We start from the raw sequence: 18,530 nt of genomic DNA, 5'->3' as shown, positions 1-18,530 counted from the left end.
CTTGGCTCAGAAGCTAAAAGATCTCTATCCTGACCTGATATAACTACTTTTTAGGCAAACAAATGATAAGTTTCTTCAAAACAAAAAAGTAACATCCTAGAGGAAGAGAGTATTTTTAGCATAATAGAAAATTACATATAAAGCAAAAATCATATAAATTTGATGACAGATTTAACATAAGAAATCTTAGAAAATCACTATACCTTCTCAAAGCAAAATTATACAAAGGTACTTTATAAGAACACAGTAATGTGAAATCTAGACTAGCACTTTGCAAACCAGTGATCATCCCTCTTCCCATACCAAGACACATGAGAATGAAAACAAAAATGGATTTCAGGTATTATAACAACGGGAGGCATCCTACCAGCATTCATTTAATTGGCCGAGTCCAAAAATGTTCATTGTCTTCCAAGGAAGAGCTCCATCAGCCCCGCATGCCTAAGCAAAAGCAGGCTGCTTGTGCTGTACACCCAGATTATCAGCAAGACTAGTCCTTACATTCAACATCAAGATAAATTATTTTGATTCTAATAAAGGTTTGTCTTCCACCATAATCTACCATCTGAGTTTAGTTTAAAAACTTACAACAGGGCCCGGCACGAAGGCCTGGCAGCTAAAACCCTCACATTGAACACACCAGGATCCTACATGGGCGTCAGCTCTAATCCCGTCAGCTCCACTTCCCCATCCAGCTCCCTGCCTGTGGCCTGGGGAAGCAGTTGAGGACGGCCCAAAGCCTTGGGACCCTGCACCCATGTGGGAGACCTGGAGGAGGTTCCTGGCTCCTGGCTTCAGACAGCCGCAGCACTGGCCATTGTGCTCACTTGGGGAGTGAATCATCAGATGGAAGATCTTCCTCTCTGTCTCTCCTCCTCTCTGTATATCTGACTTTCCAATAAAAATAAATAAATCTTAAAAAAAAAAAAACTTACTACAGGCCTATAGTTTATACACATATATATATAAACATACTACATACAGACACACACACACAACTATTTAATGTTAAGGGTTTAATTATATCTTGACAACTGACAAAGAACTTGTTTGAAAAATGTCACATGTTTAAGATAACATTTTCACTAACGTTTTCAAAATAAATCCTAGTAAAATGCTTAGACTGTATGCGTCTACATTACCACCAAATATTTCCATGTGAAGTCTACATTTACAGTTTCCTAAAGCAAAGCAAATAACTTCTAGATTATTTAAAATTAACAGGTTCTGGGCCTGGTGCGGTGGCCTAGCAGCTGAAGTCCTCGCCTTGAATGTGCCGGGATCCCATATGGGCGCCGGTTCTAATCCCAGCAGCTCCACTTCTCATCCAGCTCCCTGCTTGTGGCTTGCAAAAGCAGATGAGGACGGCCCAAAGCCTTGGGACCCTGCACCCACATGGGAGACCTGGAAGTTCCTGAAGTTCCTGGAGCTCCTGGAGCTCCTGGCTCCTGGCTTTGGATTGGTGCAGCTCCAGCCCTTGCAGCCGCTTGGGGAGTGAACCATCAGATCAAAGATCTTCCTGTCTCTCCTACTCTCTGTATTTCTGACTTTGCAATAAAAATAAATAAATCTTAAATAAATAAATAAATAAAATTCACAAGTTCTACTAAGGATAATAATGGGAATATACTGAAGTGCTGCCAAGGACTGAAACACAATAAATACAAATAATAATTCTTGAAAAGACACTCTACTATTTTTTTAAAATATTTATTTTACTATTTTATTGGAAAGGCAGACATACAGAGAGAAGGAGAGACAGAGAGGAAGATCTTCCATCTGATGATTCACTCCCCAAGTGAGCACAATGGCCAGTGCTGCGGCTGTCTGAAGCCAGGAGCCAGGAATCTCCTCCAGGTCTCCCACGCGGGTGCAGGGTCCCAAGGCTTTGGGCCGTCCTCAACTGCCTTCCCAGGCCACAAGGAGGGAGCTGGATGGGAAAGTGGAACTGCTAGGATTAGAACCGGCATCCATATGGGATCCTGGCGTGTTGAAGGTGAGGACTTCGATCACTATGCTATCACACCGGGCCCCATTTTACTATTTTGAAAGAGAAAACAAAACTAGTAAACTAGGCAAAGATTTATGCATTTATGCTGCCTCTATTGTCTATCTTCCAAGACCGAAGATAGAGTAGGTTTCTCTTCAGAGATACAGTGCAACAGCTGCTGCTTAGGATCTCCTAATGGAAAAGACCACTAACTCCTAAGATGTTTTGACAAAATTTAAAAAAAAAAAACATAAAAATTCATGCTGAATTTCATCAAGCCTCTTTTCCTCCTAAATTACGAGAAATACTAAGTATGGAAAAATATTAAACTATAACATAGGAAGCTAATAAGTAAATTATATATTCTAGGAAACTCAGCCTAGCTTCAATACACTACAATATAATAATAATAATTATGGGGTAGGCATTTAATGTAGAGGCTGACATTCTGTTAGAGACATGGACTGCATTCATATCTGTTCCTAACACCAGTTTCCTGTGAATGCAGATGCTGGAAAGACAGTGGGAATAGTTCAAATAATTCAGTTCCTGCCTCTCACTTGGGAGCCCTCAGTGAGTGCCCAGCTCCTAGCTAGCGCCTGTCACAACTCCACCCATCCTATCCCATCTCAGGCTACTGTAAGCATCAGCAGGTAAACTGGCGCTCACTCTGCCTCTCTCTGTCTCCACGTGTCTGTTTCGATCTCTGTCAAAGAAATGCTAATTTAAAAAAAAGAGAGAACACACTTTCAGTTTAGAAGATATCAAAGATTTATCTATCAATAACAATGTACACTTCATTTAGATTCTCATTCAAACAAACATGAAGAAAGCGATGCAACTCCTGAAAACACCTGCCAACTGAATGGCTAAGGACCTTGTGCACATTTTCAGGTATGCTAAAGGCACTGTGGCAGAGCAGGTGTGGTGGTAAAGCTGGTTAAGCTTTGGGGTATCAGTATCCCAGGATTCAACCTTCCATTAACAAGCACCGTGGGAGGCAGGAAATGATAGTGCATGTACTTGAGTCCCTGCCACTCATGTAGAAGACCAAGATGGATGGAGTTCCTGGCTTTGGCCTAGTACAGCTCCAACTACTTACTGCAGGTATGTGGGGGCAAACTTGTGCATGGAGGATTTCTAACTCCATCTACCCTCTCAACTAAATAAAAACAACAAAAAGGGAGTCTTTCATCCTTTGAAATGAATACTAGAAGACACTCATCTTTACAAAGCATGTGTGCTGGGGCCAGCACCATGGCACAGTCTGTTGAACCTGTGCTTGTGGTTCTGGCATCCCATATGGGCAACAGTTCAAATTCTGACTGTCCCATTTCCCATCCAGGTCCCTGCTAATGTTCCTGAAAAAGCAGCAAAAAATGGCCCCTGCACCTACATGGGAGCCCCAGAAGCTCTGGGATCCTGGCTGTGGACTGGCCCACCAGCAGATGTAAGATCTCTTGCCTCTCCTTCTCTCTATATAAATCTACCTTTCAAAGAAAAATAAATAAATTTTTAAAATAGGTAAGAAAATTTTTTCAATTTTACAAATTTTCCATAAGTACATGCATTTTATTGGTTTCAATGAAATCTAAGAGAGTGAAGTAGATGAGGTAAGGATGAAACGCAATTAACCAAGCACTGGTAACTACTGAAATTCAATTATGACTGTGTACGGGGGATGATCATCAAACCCGTTTATTTACTTTCGTATGTTACAAGTTCTACATAATGTAAAATGAAAAAGTTAAACCTCAGTACAACACAAAAATGATTATATACAATATATGTGCTTAAGCACTTAAAAAAATAATAATAAAAAGTCCTCTAGTAGAAATGGGGCACCTATGAGGCAAACGAGAAGATAAAACAAAAGCATCTTTGAAAAAAATGTAAAAGGCACTATGTTAAAATAAAGAAAAACTAAGAGGACACCAGTTAAAAAAATGCTACTGAATTTCATACAGACCACACACCACTAATTTGTGTTCTAAATCGTGTTCTAAATCTTCAAAATCTTGATCACTTTTCCTCATGGTGAAGCTAGGTAACTTTAGCACAAACATACACATCATAAATCTAATACTTCCAGTATCTTTAGAAACAGCCTGAAACATTATCGTTAGCCACTTCTTTATGGTGCCTGCTGTACTTTGTGTATGATTGCTTAGATTCAGAAGACTACAGAAAGTAACATTAAGTCATAAAAAAATATGAAGCCACAATCTTCTCAAATCAGTTCTCTTGGGGATCCTGAGGAGACGGATGCCTGTCCTACTAAAATTTAATGTGAAAAAACTAATCCATTTGTAAAAACCACTGCAAGATTTTAAACCCCTACAAATAATCACCTAAAACAGGAATGAATGGTGTTTTAAAGAGACCTGCCCATGTCTGAAAGCACAATAATTCATGTTCATTTATAAGTAAAAAACAAAAAACAAAAGAAAAAGAAAACAAAATTCATGTTTCCTCAGGTCTTTCAGTGACTGAAGATATGGAGCTATACTACCAAAAGCAATTTCAAAAAGAGATACCTTTATTTTCCCCCAGACAAGCTGGAAGCTAAACAATGACAAAGTCTATTAGGTTCTTGGACACTGAAGAATCAAACAAACTTTTTCAGAATGGTCCAAATTCTTCCCATACAGGCAGCCTAAATCTCACAGAATGAGCATAAAAGCTATAAATTCACTCAAAGTTTTAATTGTTGCAAATAACCATAAAACTAGGACAATTAGTACACACACTGAAGACTGAATACTTGTAGAAGGGCTGGATTTTTTTTTTTAATCTAATAACCCTAAATCTGACCCTCTCAGGTCGCTACTCTATATGTTAACCGCCACATTCTAAGTAAGTGCCAAAACAAGGTTATGCAGTTTGCCATCATCCTTAAAAAACACAAAATGTAAGCAGAAACAAACCTTTAGGACTTAATGTCAATTATTGCATTTAGATAAGCCACTAGGCACAAATCTGAGTGATAACCCTTCTCAGCCTCTTCAACCCCCCAATCCAGGAGTTTCTGTGCTTGCCACGTGACCATGAGAACACTGGGCTTGTTTAGCTAAGGCCCAAGCTCCTCTTTCAAAAAGACTCATAAAGGGAGGAAAAAAGCAAAGCCCCATTATCAGAATTGACCAAAAGCTTCACAGAGGAATCTAATGCAGAACCAGAGTTCCACAAAAAGCATAATGTGGAACACCACCCCCCCTCGCCCCCGAAGTCCTGCAAGAGTAGAATCTTGCCCTCCTGGAGCACATTCTTATCCAGGGCAGAGGGTTTTTTTCAACTTCAAGATATCTGAATTTTTTTTTCAACTACTTTATAACATCCCATAGAAAAAAGAAGGGGTAGATTTAGAAGTTACTTCTCTGCCCACCAAAAGGCCAAGCAAGCACTACAAGACAGCAATGATATGGTTTTTCTATAACATCATTTTCAATCCCTGGCCTCCTTCCTTACAAGGAAAGAGAACAAGGTATGAGAACTGGCAACTTGGAGGATGTTCTTGAGAAGAAATTGCTCCTGCAAGATACTGCTTAAAGAAAAACCTAAGAAGTGTTAAGAAAACTCCAAAAAGAAAAAACCCAAGGAGAAAGAAACCCAGAGAAAGAAACGCTCCTCCCCCTAACTCAGAGTGGAGCTCAGGAGCCGTCCAGATAGCAAACCGCTGCAGCAGGGCTTCAGACCCCTGAAGAGGGGAGCGACGAAATGGGGTACTGCCACACTAAGCATGAACCTACGGGTTCAATCAACTCTGAATGTTCTCATCAGGTTTTTCAGACAGTGTTAAGTAAAAGCAAAAACATTTCCTTTCATGTCTAAAGCAAGCTTGGAATGACTTTGGACAGTTGACAAACTTCTAAATTCTCACATTCAGTTTGGAAGCCTAAGGATAATGACATGAATTTCATAAGGATGTTTTGCTACTAAATAAATAATGAAATATTAGTGTGCTATTCTGGGGAACCTCGTACAGTGTCAGGCTAATAGTACTCAATTATTTCCCCTGTACTCCTTTGAAGTGAAAATCAGCCAACCAAGCGAATATACAGCCTGTGTGGCAAAGAAATGCATTTCTCAAAGGAATACCCTACACCTCACACATTTCTTAGTCAAGGCCACATGACTGATCCACATCTATTTCCAGAACAAAGCACTGAACACCTTGCACATGATCCTCCAACTTTTGTTCCAGAACACATGGCCCAAACAGCAGAGTTGTAAGATGCAAGCCCTGAATCAACACGTGAGGAACTTCCAAAGAGATTCCTTGGACCACAATGCTTTTCCCATGAAGTAGAAATAAATCTTTACATGTTGAATTTTAAGTTTGGTTAATATTATACTTAATTGCACTTAAGTGCAAGATAAAATACATATAATAAAAGCAGCAGTCTATATTGAAAGCTATATTCCTTTTTTAAGCAGAATAAACAAGTTTAAAACAATATTTGGAAGCACAGTGGAAAAGTTATCCAATACACACACAGGAACTTAAAAAGAAACTCATACTGTTTCACCTGAGCAGAAACTATATCCAATTTTTATACTTTCTCTACCTACTTATAAATATGGCTTCATTAAATACCATATGCATCACAATACACCCTTTTTTCTCACACCATATTATAAATTTCTTACTTTGTGATATCAGTAAACTTTCCAAAATAAAGTACATATGTACATGTATATAATGTGTACATATAAAGTAAATGTGAAAAAGTGCTAAAATTGTTAAACTTTAAAACTAAAAAAGAAAAGAAAAAAGGAGAAGGAATTCTAACACGAAGAGTCTAAACTTAGGTAGGGCTGGCACTGCGATACAGCGGACCAAGCTGCTGTCTGTGAAGCTGGCATAGCCCTGTATCAGCACAGGTTCAAGTCTCAGCTAGTTCACTTCTGAGCTAGCTCCCTGCTAACACGCCTGGCCAGGCAGCAGGACATGGCCCCAGTCCCAGGCCCCTGCCACCCACATGGGAAACCCAGATGGAGTTTTAGGCTCCTGACATCTGCCTGGCCCAGTTCTAATCACTGTAGCCATTTGGGAACTGAATCAGCAGGTGAAAGGTATCTGTCTCTCCCACTCTGCCTTTTAAAGAAAAAAGCACATCTTGACTAAAAAAAGTCTTAAAAAAACTTTTTTTTTTGGTTAGGCACAACAGCTGTGAAACAAAAGAGAGAAAGACTGAAAAGTAACAACTGAACTTAGGAAAACAGGTAAAACGAAACAGCAAAGCAACTCATAAACACCCCTTCCGCATGAGTAGTAGTTGTAGCTATGGTCAAAGTCTTAACTGTCTCCCCACAATGCTAGAATTTCAAAAGCTCTAAAAAATAAACAAAAATAAAGAAAAACAAGATTTTTTTTTTAGTAAGGCTGATAAAAATAATTTGTTAACAACACCAAATTTAACCCAATCTGAAATATCTGTAGTTTATCCCACTTAGAATGCACATCAACAAGCTTTATTACGGAGTGCTGTCGCCATAACATAAAATATAACACATCATCACTACCTTACCAAAACCTAAAACTCCTTGCCTACTGGAACAATTTAAGCAAAGGGACTGGAATAAGGGATTGTGCATTTGGGACAACGTAAGTAATTTCTGTAACTGGTCTAACGATTAAAGCACAGCTTTCAGACCTGTGTAAGAGTCAATCAATGGAAAATAGAATGCTGATTTCTCTAGACGTGACTTCAATCCCACTGGAACGGCAGGTACAGCCAGCCTAAGGCTAGGTCACATAAGGGTTATAATTAATTGGCAGAAGACCTAAAAGAAATAAAAATACAGCTGTATGCATTTTGGGCCTCAAAAGACCTTAATCTAGCAAATATTTAAAGTAACCATTCCTATGGTTTCGCTTAAGAAAGAAGAAAACAACCAAAAGCAAACTATCAAAAAAAAATCAATCTGCAAACTCCTGACATTTTGGTCTGCGTAACCATCGCCTGAGGGTCACTGCTCATGCACTGTAGGGTATTTAACATCTATGGCTAACGGTGTTCCCTTTCTCCCCTCGTTATAAAAAAGCAAAAGACCATCCAGGCATTGCCAAGTTCCCTGTGCCGGTGGTAGTGTGGGAGGAAAACTGCCCCCACTGAGATGCAAAAAATGGTATATTAAAGATAGACACAAAAGAGGAGAAGTTTGAATATGTTTCATCTTATAGCATGTAAAAAAATGCCTAAGTATACTTCCCTCTCACAAAAGTATGGAAAGTAAAAAAATCACCTTCTATTTCTCTAAATCTGTTTTTATTATGTGTTTTATCTCATATTTGTAGCAAAGAAGATCAAGTTCTCCATTCTCAACCTGAATGCCCTTGCACTCTAAACAAGACTAGCTGATTTTCCTGATAACTAAACATTTCCCTTTGTTGTTAAAGCAACTCATTCAAGGAGGGAAAAGGGTATCAACCACTTACCTAGAGAAAGGGAAGCGGGTAATTTGCAGCAGGTAGCTGCAGAACAAGCGTGTAACCATTTTACAAGCACACACTATTTTCCCCCACATAATAATTATATTATCTGCACCGAACTTAATAGGTCCCTAATAAGAATGTGACCTTTCTGAGGTTTAGGATATTGTTTTCAATTAGTCATTCCTTTGAAAAATGTTTTTTGTTACAAAAATCTACCCAGTGTCTCTGCTGTACTACATATGGCAAACAGTAATTGGGAAAATCATGATTATCAATTTCTTTCATAAGTAAATAAAAATGTTGATAGCCTTTGAATAATCATATTAAGTATTCTAGTTATGAAAAAAAAATAATACAGGGCAAGGTATTTCACAGGATTAAGACGTGCCCGGGGATGGCAGCATCCCCTATCGGCAGGCCTGAGTCTCAGCTCTCCCCCAGATGCCAGCCGCCACCAAGGCGCATGCTACGATGCAGTAAGCGGTGGATCCCACCACTATGCAGGAAACCAGTCAGAGAGAAAAAAAAACTGAAGAATAGACTGAATATTTAATAATTTTTCCAAAGTAATTGCTTTACTTGAAATTTGCTTATGTCAATTTCTGACAGCTTTAAATTATTTATCAATTTAACGAATTTTCACATGAAAAGCAGCAAGCGAAGACACAAAATAAATATGAAAATCTCTCCCTTCAAAGCACACTCATCCTGGAGAAGGTACACAAATAATTAGCAACAGACTTTTACAGCTGCTGAAATGTCTTTTAGCTTACTGCAAGGTAAATTATCAGGGCCTGGTGCTGTGACATGGTGCATCAGGCCACCTGCAATGGCAACAAGTCCTGTGGGCGTGGGGTGCCATCCTGACCGCCCCACTTCCTACCCAGCTACCCGCGAAGGGCTGGGCACAGCCCTGGAGGAGGGCCCAGGTGTCTGGGGCCCTGCCAGCCCTGAGGGAGCTCCTGGCTGTCAGCCTCCAGCTGGCCCCGCACTGGCAGCTGTCTCCATTTGGGAAGTCAACCAGCAAATGGATGCTCTCTATCTCCACCTCACCTTCTTTCTGTCACCCTTTCAAAATAAATAAATCTTTAAGAAAAAAAAAATCATTTTGTTTTAAGCATTCACAACTTAAAATTATTAGCAATGCCTAAGTAACCCAGAAAAATTTCAAAATTTTTCAAGTTTAAGATAAAATTAAATTTAATAATAAATACATTAATAAAACTAATAAAACCCATCTATCTGTATATAATCACAGCACCATGGGATTAAAAACTTTCAATCTCAGTAATTCTGTATCTGTTTTACAATTCAAGCTTCTAATAAATATTTTGATTTTATGGAAAGAGGACTCTAGATTTTCCTGAAGAGTTGAACATAAAAGCACTACATAATTAAGGATAGACAACTTTGCTTTACAAAATAAGGTGCCTTCACACACATTATATGCTCTTCAATGTAAGTAAAATAATAAAATAAATAGTCAAATGTATAAGCAAGCTAGCTGCATGCTGGGAGAATGTAAAATCAGGTACCATGTAAACAATCAACAAAAGTAAGGAGATACCACATGCTAAATTCTGTTACCAGCGTTCATAAACCAGTTAGAAAGAAATCTTCCAAAATCTGAGGCAGGAATTTGGCCCAGCAGTTCAAATACTGTTTGGAACACCCACATCTCCGATTGAACCCTCTGCACACAACTTGCGCTTCCTCTACAGCACAACCTTGCAGGCAGCAGGTGGTGGGTCAGACACCTGGATCCCTGCCATCCCAAGACCAGACCTGAGATCTAGGCTCCTGGCTTCACCTTGGCAGGCCGACTGCTGTGAAAACCTGGGCAATGAATCAATGGATGAAAAACTGCCTTCTGTCTTTATGCCTTTCAGCTAAAGGAAAAAAAAAAAACTTAGAAATCCTTGGATCACAGACAAAATGCTCCTTTTAAGCAATTGTAAGCTATGTCATTTGGATTGGAATATGAATTTTACAAACATTTACATAATTCCATTCTGAGTCAATTCATAAATTCCTATAGAATATCTAAAAAGGGGGAAAGAATAGCCACATATCACCTAAAAAGATTTTATTATGCTTTACTGTATAGTCATAACATTCTTTATTGAATTAAGTATCATTACCTCCTTCAAAAAAGATACAGTATTTCGTATTACAGTATTTCCTGCCATAACCCATCTTTTTAGGTTAATTTTCTTTTTCCCTCAAGTTCCAGAAAACAGCCTTTACCAACACATTAAAAAATGAACTGCTTGATACATACTCAATAATTAGGTGCTGAATTGATTAAGATGAAATTATTCCTGTAATAGGAGGTTGATGCACTGGAGAAAATGCCAGTAAGAGTGATGGCACACTGCTAAACAGATTCCTCCACTGTTACATACTGTGGCCACTTACCAACCCAATTTACACCATTATAAAACTTGAAACATAGTAATTCATTTAACCCTCACAACAACCCTACTAAGGGAGAGCAGGACTAATCTGAATCCCCATTTTATACAGCTAAAGGAACTGTTAGGTGAAAACATTCTAGCTATCTAACGCAACGTGGTAGCAGCCCATGAAACTGATCCCAGGCGGCCCTGTTCCACTGCCATCCACAGTAGGAAGCTGACAATCTTGTTAAAATCAGGTTCTGACTCAGTACTTCTGCAAGAGGGAGGCAACATCCTGCACGCCTAACAATCTCATCCACAATTCACAAGCTGCTGAGCTGTAGGTCACCCCTTAACCAGCAAAATCCAAGCCCACCCCAGAAATGACAGGAGCTACGGCAACCCACAGGAGGAAACAGCTAATCCTCAGACAACCTGTGTGTGAGCTACTTGGAGTGTAAACCTTCAGTTAGTGACTCCTTCTTTCTTGATTTTTTTAAAAGAAGCTAGTGAAATGTGCAAATATCAGACCTTATTTCAGGTCTTGCTAGTCAACATATTACTGTTAGCTCATATGTCAATAAGGCCTTTTCCACACTTAAAATTATGGACAAATATCCATAGATATCTACATTAACATAAATTCAATCCAAACATACGAACAGTTCAAGAGTGATTTGCACTTTCTCATATATGAAAAGAAATCTGGGGTGAAGTTAGAAACCCAGAACCTTTCTAAACTGCACTGTTTGTACAAGTGGTAATTATGACAGCACCAGGACACCCTGTGCGAAACACATGGAATGTCAATGTCCTGATAACAAATAAGCAAGTCTATTCAACAAAGTTCTCTCAGAGCAGGGAAATGCTGCCTGCAACACAACTCCCCTTCACTCTCACTGTTATTATTTTATCCTAATATAAAATACAGTAGGCAGAGTATAAATTTAAACTGAAAAAAAAAATTATATCCCTATAGCCAGGATGTTCTGACATGCTCCCCACCCCCCATAACTAAAACATGAAATCCTAACAGATCACTGGAAACATCTTCTTCATCTCTTACACGATGAGGGGAGAAAAATCAGTTATCAAATATGCTCCATTATGTTTAAAGTCATATACCCAATTCAACAATTAAATCTATCCTGAGATCACACTGTGGAGGCTCTGTATGTTAGGACTGTAAGAACTAAAAAACATTCTTGCATTTCAAGAAAGCTGTTCATTCCACTCTTCCTGAATGGACACAGGTACACTTTACATTTCTTCCCCAAGGACGAATTAAAGCTACCATCTACTTTAACAAGCTTGTAAAAGTCATATTCCAAATCATGATGGAATTCTGATTAAATAACTGTACAAAGAAAGCTGTAAGTATCAAGTTTCACAGAGCTGAGACAATTTGAATTTGGATGTTTCAGGATTTATGAATACAGAATCACATTTTTTATTTCAACATAATTAATGAAACCATACAATAAGCTGGAAACCTTATCCACGCGCCTGTGAAGTTAAAAGAACACCAGTACTTCCACCAGCCAGAGAACTAACACAGAGGCGAAACTGTAACACAAAGTCAGGCTATCTGTCAATATCCAGAAAGGCCCCTGGTGACCACTCAAGGACGGCGCCTTCTTCCACCAGGAAGAACCACAAGGCAGAGTTTCTGGTCTTCAATGCATGAGGCATATGGAAGTAGTAACCAAACAACAGTCCTTATTTTCTACCAAGATTTACTCATATAATAGAAGAACCTCAGAGTGAAATGAAAAACATCCCCTCTAACAACTGACACTCCAGGTTTGTGACCAGCAAAAGCGGAAAAGAGGTATTCCATGTCACTCCGCCCAAGCAAGCCCAAAGTTTTGCTATTTTACTGGTCTCATCCCTAAACGGGAAGCATTCTCTCACCCGGTATACACAAAGAAAACTGAGACAGAATTCCTCGCTTGCAGACTCTTAGTTCTAACATAACCTCCAGTGACCTTGTGGAACCATCTGTGGGCTATTGGTGGGACGCAGGCAACTTCAGGCACGGCAGCAAGGCTGCTGGGAGGGCATTCCACTGGGTCAATTCCCGGAGCCCACCCACCAGAGACACAATGTGCACACCTACACATGATCTGCAGAAAATTCACAGAAATCGCTACAAACGAGCGACCCTGCGTGAAATTTTAAAGCATTTAAGAGTTTTTAATTGATCTATCTCTCATAATGGGAAATATCAGAATACACTGTACAAGTTAAGTGTTTCTTCCGAGGAGCAAACTTAACATGACCTCCCTAAATGGCTGCAGATTTGACATACCACTTAGAAGGGTAAAAGGAAGTACTTTGGTTTACTTATTCTCTAAATCCACACCATTCAACAGAAATACAATGCAAGCCACACATGCAATTTTTAATTTTCTAATAACCGTATTAAAACTGTAAAAAAAAAAAAGCTACATAAAACTTAAGATAGCCAATTGTATCAAAGTAACACCATCTAAGCATGTAATATTTTTCAAAAACTATTTTATGGTTTTATTTGTACTAAATTTTAAAATCTGATGTGTATTACACACTTACAGCATATCTCCATTTACACTAGCCAGACTAAAATGGTCACCAACCAGTTGTGGCTAGGACAATATTATGCAACAGCACAACGCAAAAAGTAATCCTTCGAAATCTGACACATCATTTTCTGAGTGGTTTACATTTTTCTTTTTAGAAATCAAATTGTTGTGATTATAAATATAAGCAAAGCTGTTAATTTAGCATATAAATCAGGATATTACCTTATCTACAGATCTACCTAACACAGCAGGAAGCAACTGAATTACACCCTGTTCTCTCTACAGTAGACTTCACAGAGAGATCTAATTGTCACACGTGAATACAACCAGCAGCAGAAACACAGGGTGGATACCAAAACATTTTTATGCTGAACCAATAATACTGTCTTATTTCTAGCAGCCACTCTCACTCGTGGGCACATCTCCCTATGCAAATCACCTACAACACTGTTTTCCAAATTTGATTAATTGCTTAAAAGACACAAACAGAGCACTATGTAACATGAAATTAAAAAAAAAAGGTTATGTAGGGAAAAAATTACCAATCAATTACTTTAAATGCATCTAACACCAACAAACAATCTAAATTATCTCTTGAGTTTCACTGAGATGAATTTTTCCAGTAATTCCAATTCATTTACTGCTAAGAATTTTCCCAATCAGAACATTTGCTTAAATCATAAATAATTGCAGTAATGCATTCTCAAGAAACAACAACTAAAACCATTGGCACATGAAATTTGTACTTAAGGTAAGTTACAGAACAAATCAAACTGAAACAACTACCACATTTACATCTCGCAAACCACATTCAGCAATTTCTAAATTTAGGAGGTCAGTTCGGATTGCATACAAGCAGTAACTTTAAAGTAAAATCTTACAAGTTTCTGCAATATACTTCTGATTCTGAATAAACACTCTGCAGAAACAGAACAGATTCAAAATCTGCACCAACAGCTCATACCAACACCATCCTAAGTCCCCAACACAGGGCACAAACCTAAAAGCATTTTTTCCCCTGCAATGTATTTAATTCACCTTAAATAGTTTTTGTTTAATGCACTTGGAAAGCTGTAAAGAAGCAAACTGTAGCTTCAGCTGCTGCACACACATCCAAGGTATATTCATCTCTTGCTATTTTTTCATAATTTGAAATCAGAACAACAAAATTCCTTTCTTACCTACAGTTTGGAGGAGGATCGAGGGTTATTTCAGCTAGCTCCTTCTGAATTCTGTTAGTGAAATGAGAACAGACAAAAAGGATTTGAGATAGTCTAGAGAATAACCGGGGATCACACTGCCCTCTACCACCAGGCAGTTAAATGCAAGGCAGGCTTTGCCTTCAGTAATGCTAACATGGCTGCTTCCTCTTTGTTCTCAGAGGCATAACCCAAATCCCTGAGCAGAAACTTTGCAGCTTTTCTTCTCACTTGCTACTGTAAAGAAGTCAGTCATTTGCACCTGATTTGGGAAATAGTCCTCCACTAGTAGTCAGAAAAGGATATAAAATCCATTTTAAAACACTTTTTACCAAAGAAATTCTCTCTTTAAGCTTATATGCAAATGAGACAAAAAGGGAGGAGGGAAAGCTCTAGAATATTTGACAATGACTTCAAGTCACTTTTACTGAGGGAAAAAAATGAACAAGCTATTGTGAGGACACATTAATAGTTCTGACAATAGTCTATCTGTCCAAAAGAAAAGTTTAAAATTTACAAATATCTTTTGACAGTGAAAAACTTCCAAACACCATTTGGCACGCTTATTTAACCATGTGATTCCCCTGATCCTAGATACAGCACTGAAATATAATATATTTGTGGGCAGTGAGGAAATGATAAGCGATGCAGCCTTGAGCTAAAAACAGTGAAAACAAATCTATGATCTTTTCCAAATATAAGATGCTTTCAAAACTCAAGATGTGCTTCCTACGTTTCACAAGACTACAACAAACTGAGCGATTTAACTTACACACAAAATTGAGATGACAAGTATCCTCAAAGGATTAATACTTGGTTGCTGACATGATAAAGGTATAAACCCACAAAGCAGTTTTCTGAATCCCTACAAAAGGCAATCATCTGATCAGTTTTTATAGCATTGTCTTTAGTTGTAGTCACCAACAACAAAAAACTCAAAATGCCACTGCTGGATAATCCTGCAGAGACACTTCACGTGTAATTCCAGGTCACGAGGCACTGCCACTGCTGCAGATGGAGCCCCACGGACAGAATTCAGTTTCTGATCCTCACAGAAAATAGAAATCCACCAGAAACGAAAGATCTTTCACTAGCAGCCAACAAAACCTGCCTCTCCCACAGCTGAGCACTCGCGTGTCCTGCACACCCCGGGAGTTTTCAGGAGGCTGAGAGTCACAAGCACTAGGAAAGTTTCCTACTGTCAACTGCCACCTGAAATGGAAATGCCTACTTCTCAAGTGCATTTGTCTTCCCAAGAATAAGGGGGGAGGATAACCACCACTTAGCTACAAAAAGTCACACCCTTGACGTAGGAGGAGTCAAAGTCCTGCTTGGAAAAGTGCAAGCAGATTCAGAGCAGAACTCCAGTTTGCTTGCTTGCAAGAACCAAGGCCTGGGACACACAAGTTTCCCATCCACCTTGATCAGATCAGGAAGGGAAGCATGGCTGATCAATTTCACCCTCCAAGGTGTAACTCCTAAAAGGAAACACTGCAACAGGCCACTTCATCTGGGCCTAGCCAATTGTCCTGGACAATTCCTGAATCGGTCAGAATGTTAGTCCAATCTCTATTCAAGGACACTCTGGGGGAGGTTACCCAAGTGCAGGATAAGTTTGCTTCAAAGCAGAGTTTTAGCAAGGTGGCGCTTATCCATCCAACCCTCTTCAGGGAGGATAGGGTGCAGGTACAGAAGGAACCTCTCTGAAGCATCTCTGCACTGTTAGGGGGTGTCAAACCCACAGGTGCATGCAACCATCAGCAAACCCACCTGCGGGGGCCGCACCCCACACACCCACACCCACACACCCACACACACACACTACCTTTTAGCACTAGTGGATAACTTAGCAGTGGTTTTGCTGGAGAGTTTGGTGTTCTTCTTCTGCTGGGTGGCAGAAGGTTTTCTTTCTTCTTGCTCCTCGGGCTCTGGGGCGGCTGGGTCTCGCTGGTCCGCATCGGAACTGCCACTGCTGGTGCTGGGGCTCTCATCGTCGGACCTCTGCCTATCACTGGACATTTTGGTGAACTGACCTCTTGGAAAACTTTTAAAGAGACAAGAGGGGAGAGAATTGTTAGATCTAGGCAATAAACAGGCATTTTCTTCTCCTTACGGAAGGGGGGAGGAGGGATAGCCTGAAAGGGCATTTTAACGAAAAAGCTTGGGGAGGCTTCGTGCTCCTCTCCCCGTGCACCAAGGTTAGCCAGGAGGTAATGTGGCTCACGCCAGTGCTCAGCGATTTACCCAACACAAGTTAGCAAACCCACTCGCATTTTTCTTTTCCCAACCCCTTTGGACAATCTATCAATTGTCTACTTTCTCAGAAGGCATGAGACAGGTCTGCCAGGGAACTTAGGCAACGAGCATTAATAACATATGACACCCTGTAAATAACAGATCTCGCGGAAAAACGTTAAAAAGTCACTAATAACGTCTAAATATTTACACACTGACATTGGTCAAAGCCACCAAATGCCCCTCCCGAGAAAAACAGCTTGTAAATCGCCCATATGCTGATTTAAGGTAGCTGTCCCCCCTTCTGGGCACGGAAAGCCTTTAAACACAACACTTCAAAAATCGGGTGAAAAAAAAAAAAAATGAAGTAACGAGCTGCTCCGGCCGTCTCCACGGCCAGCAGCGAAGGTTCAGCCGGCCAAGACCGAGCTGCCACCCTGGAAACAGCAGAATCCAAACTGCACCTTCTGCAAAGCTCCCAATGCCACCGAGGTCCCTTGCTCAATTTTTACATCACGGACCGACATTTTGTCCAAAAGAACAAGGAGGAGGAGGAGGAGGAGGAAAAAAAAAAAAAAGACAGAAAAGAGCCCAGAGGCAAAAACAAACAAACAAACAAAGCCTCAAGAAGTGCAACAAATTTCCGCGCCCGCCAAGGCGAGTCGCGGCCGGCGGCGGCCACGCAGCTCCGCAGCCCTTTGTGGGGAGGGCCGCGCGGGGGCCGCGGGCAGCGCTCGCCGCGCCGGGCGCCAAGTGATGCGAGCGGCCCGGCCGGCCCCGCCGCGGCTCGCGGACCCCGGCGGACCCCGGCGGACCCCGGCGGACCCCGGCCGCGGCCGCGCGGGTGCCCGGCGCGAACAAAGATGCCCGCCCCCGCCCCCTCCCCCACCGCCGCCGCCCCGGCCGCCCCCCCCCACGCGGCCCCCCAAAGCCCCGCCGCCTTACCTCGGCCGCCCGCCCGGCCCGCTCGCGCGCCGCTACGGTGTGGGGGAGGGCGAGAGAAAAAAACCCTTCCTTAAGGAAATGGAGGCAGCTGGGGGGGGGAAAGGGGGGGGAGGGAAAAAAAAGAAGCCGAGGAGGCTCTGGCCGGGGAGTGTGGAACATTGAAAGTCGGAGGGGGTTGTGCAGTGCCGGGCTCCGGCCGGAGGGTGGCGCCGCCCAGCGCCTTCGAGAACAAGTGTGGGGGGGCGGGGGTGGGGGGGTGTCGGTGGGAGCTCGCCTGGGCGAGGGCGCGAGCTCCCGGCGAGGCGGAGGGGACGCGGGAGACCCCCGCGCGCTGTGGCCTCCCGCCGCCGCCGCCGCCGCCCGGCTCGGCTCCTCCCGGCCGCGCAGTCAGCAAGTTCCGAGGCGAGCGCGGCGGGGGAGGGGCGCGCGTGCTCGCGCCTCGCCTGGCGGATGGGGCGACGGGCGCGCGCCGGGCCCGCGCGCCCCCGCGTGCGCGCGCGTGCGCTCTCCCGCGCCTGCCCGGCTTTTCCCCCCGGGGTGGGGGCGGGGTGGGGAGGCGCACGCGTCCGCCCGCCGCGCGCGGCCAGGACAAAGAGCGCGGCGGGGACCCGGCGGGCTTGGCCCCTGGCCCGCCCTGGGCCGGCCGAGTCCGCCGACGACGACGACGAGGAGCAGGAGGAGGAGGAGGCGGCGGGGGCGCGGGCGCCGTCTCGCGGGGCCGCTGTGCCGCGCGGGGTGGCTTCCGGCCTGGGCCCGCCT

General features: G+C 42.0%; 1 protein-coding gene across 1 annotated transcript in view; it reads right to left on the bottom strand.

The window, feature by feature from the left end:
• UBE2E3 (ubiquitin conjugating enzyme E2 E3) overlaps window positions 1-17,940 on the bottom strand; it is a 75,128-nt gene extending 57,188 nt beyond the window's left edge. Inside the window, exons 1-3 of the mRNA XM_040971811.1 lie at window positions 17,772-17,940; window positions 16,417-16,635; window positions 14,574-14,624 (exon numbers count right to left, since the gene is read on the bottom strand). Coding sequence (XP_040827745.1) covers window positions 14,574-14,624; window positions 16,417-16,610 — 245 coding nt within the window. The 5' untranslated portion in view covers window positions 16,611-16,635; window positions 17,772-17,940. The remainder of the gene's footprint in view (window positions 1-14,573; window positions 14,625-16,416; window positions 16,636-17,771) is intronic.
• Between the last annotated feature and the right edge of the window lie 590 nt (window positions 17,941-18,530).

Source organism: Ochotona curzoniae, unplaced genomic scaffold (assembly GCF_017591425.1).
Source record: "Ochotona curzoniae isolate NIBS_2020 unplaced genomic scaffold, NIBS_Ocur_1.0 contig_2210, whole genome shotgun sequence".
Taxonomy (NCBI): domain Eukaryota; kingdom Metazoa; phylum Chordata; class Mammalia; order Lagomorpha; family Ochotonidae; genus Ochotona; species Ochotona curzoniae.
The sequence above is the reverse complement of the archived record's forward strand: the minus strand, read 5'-3'. Positions and strand labels throughout refer to the sequence as shown.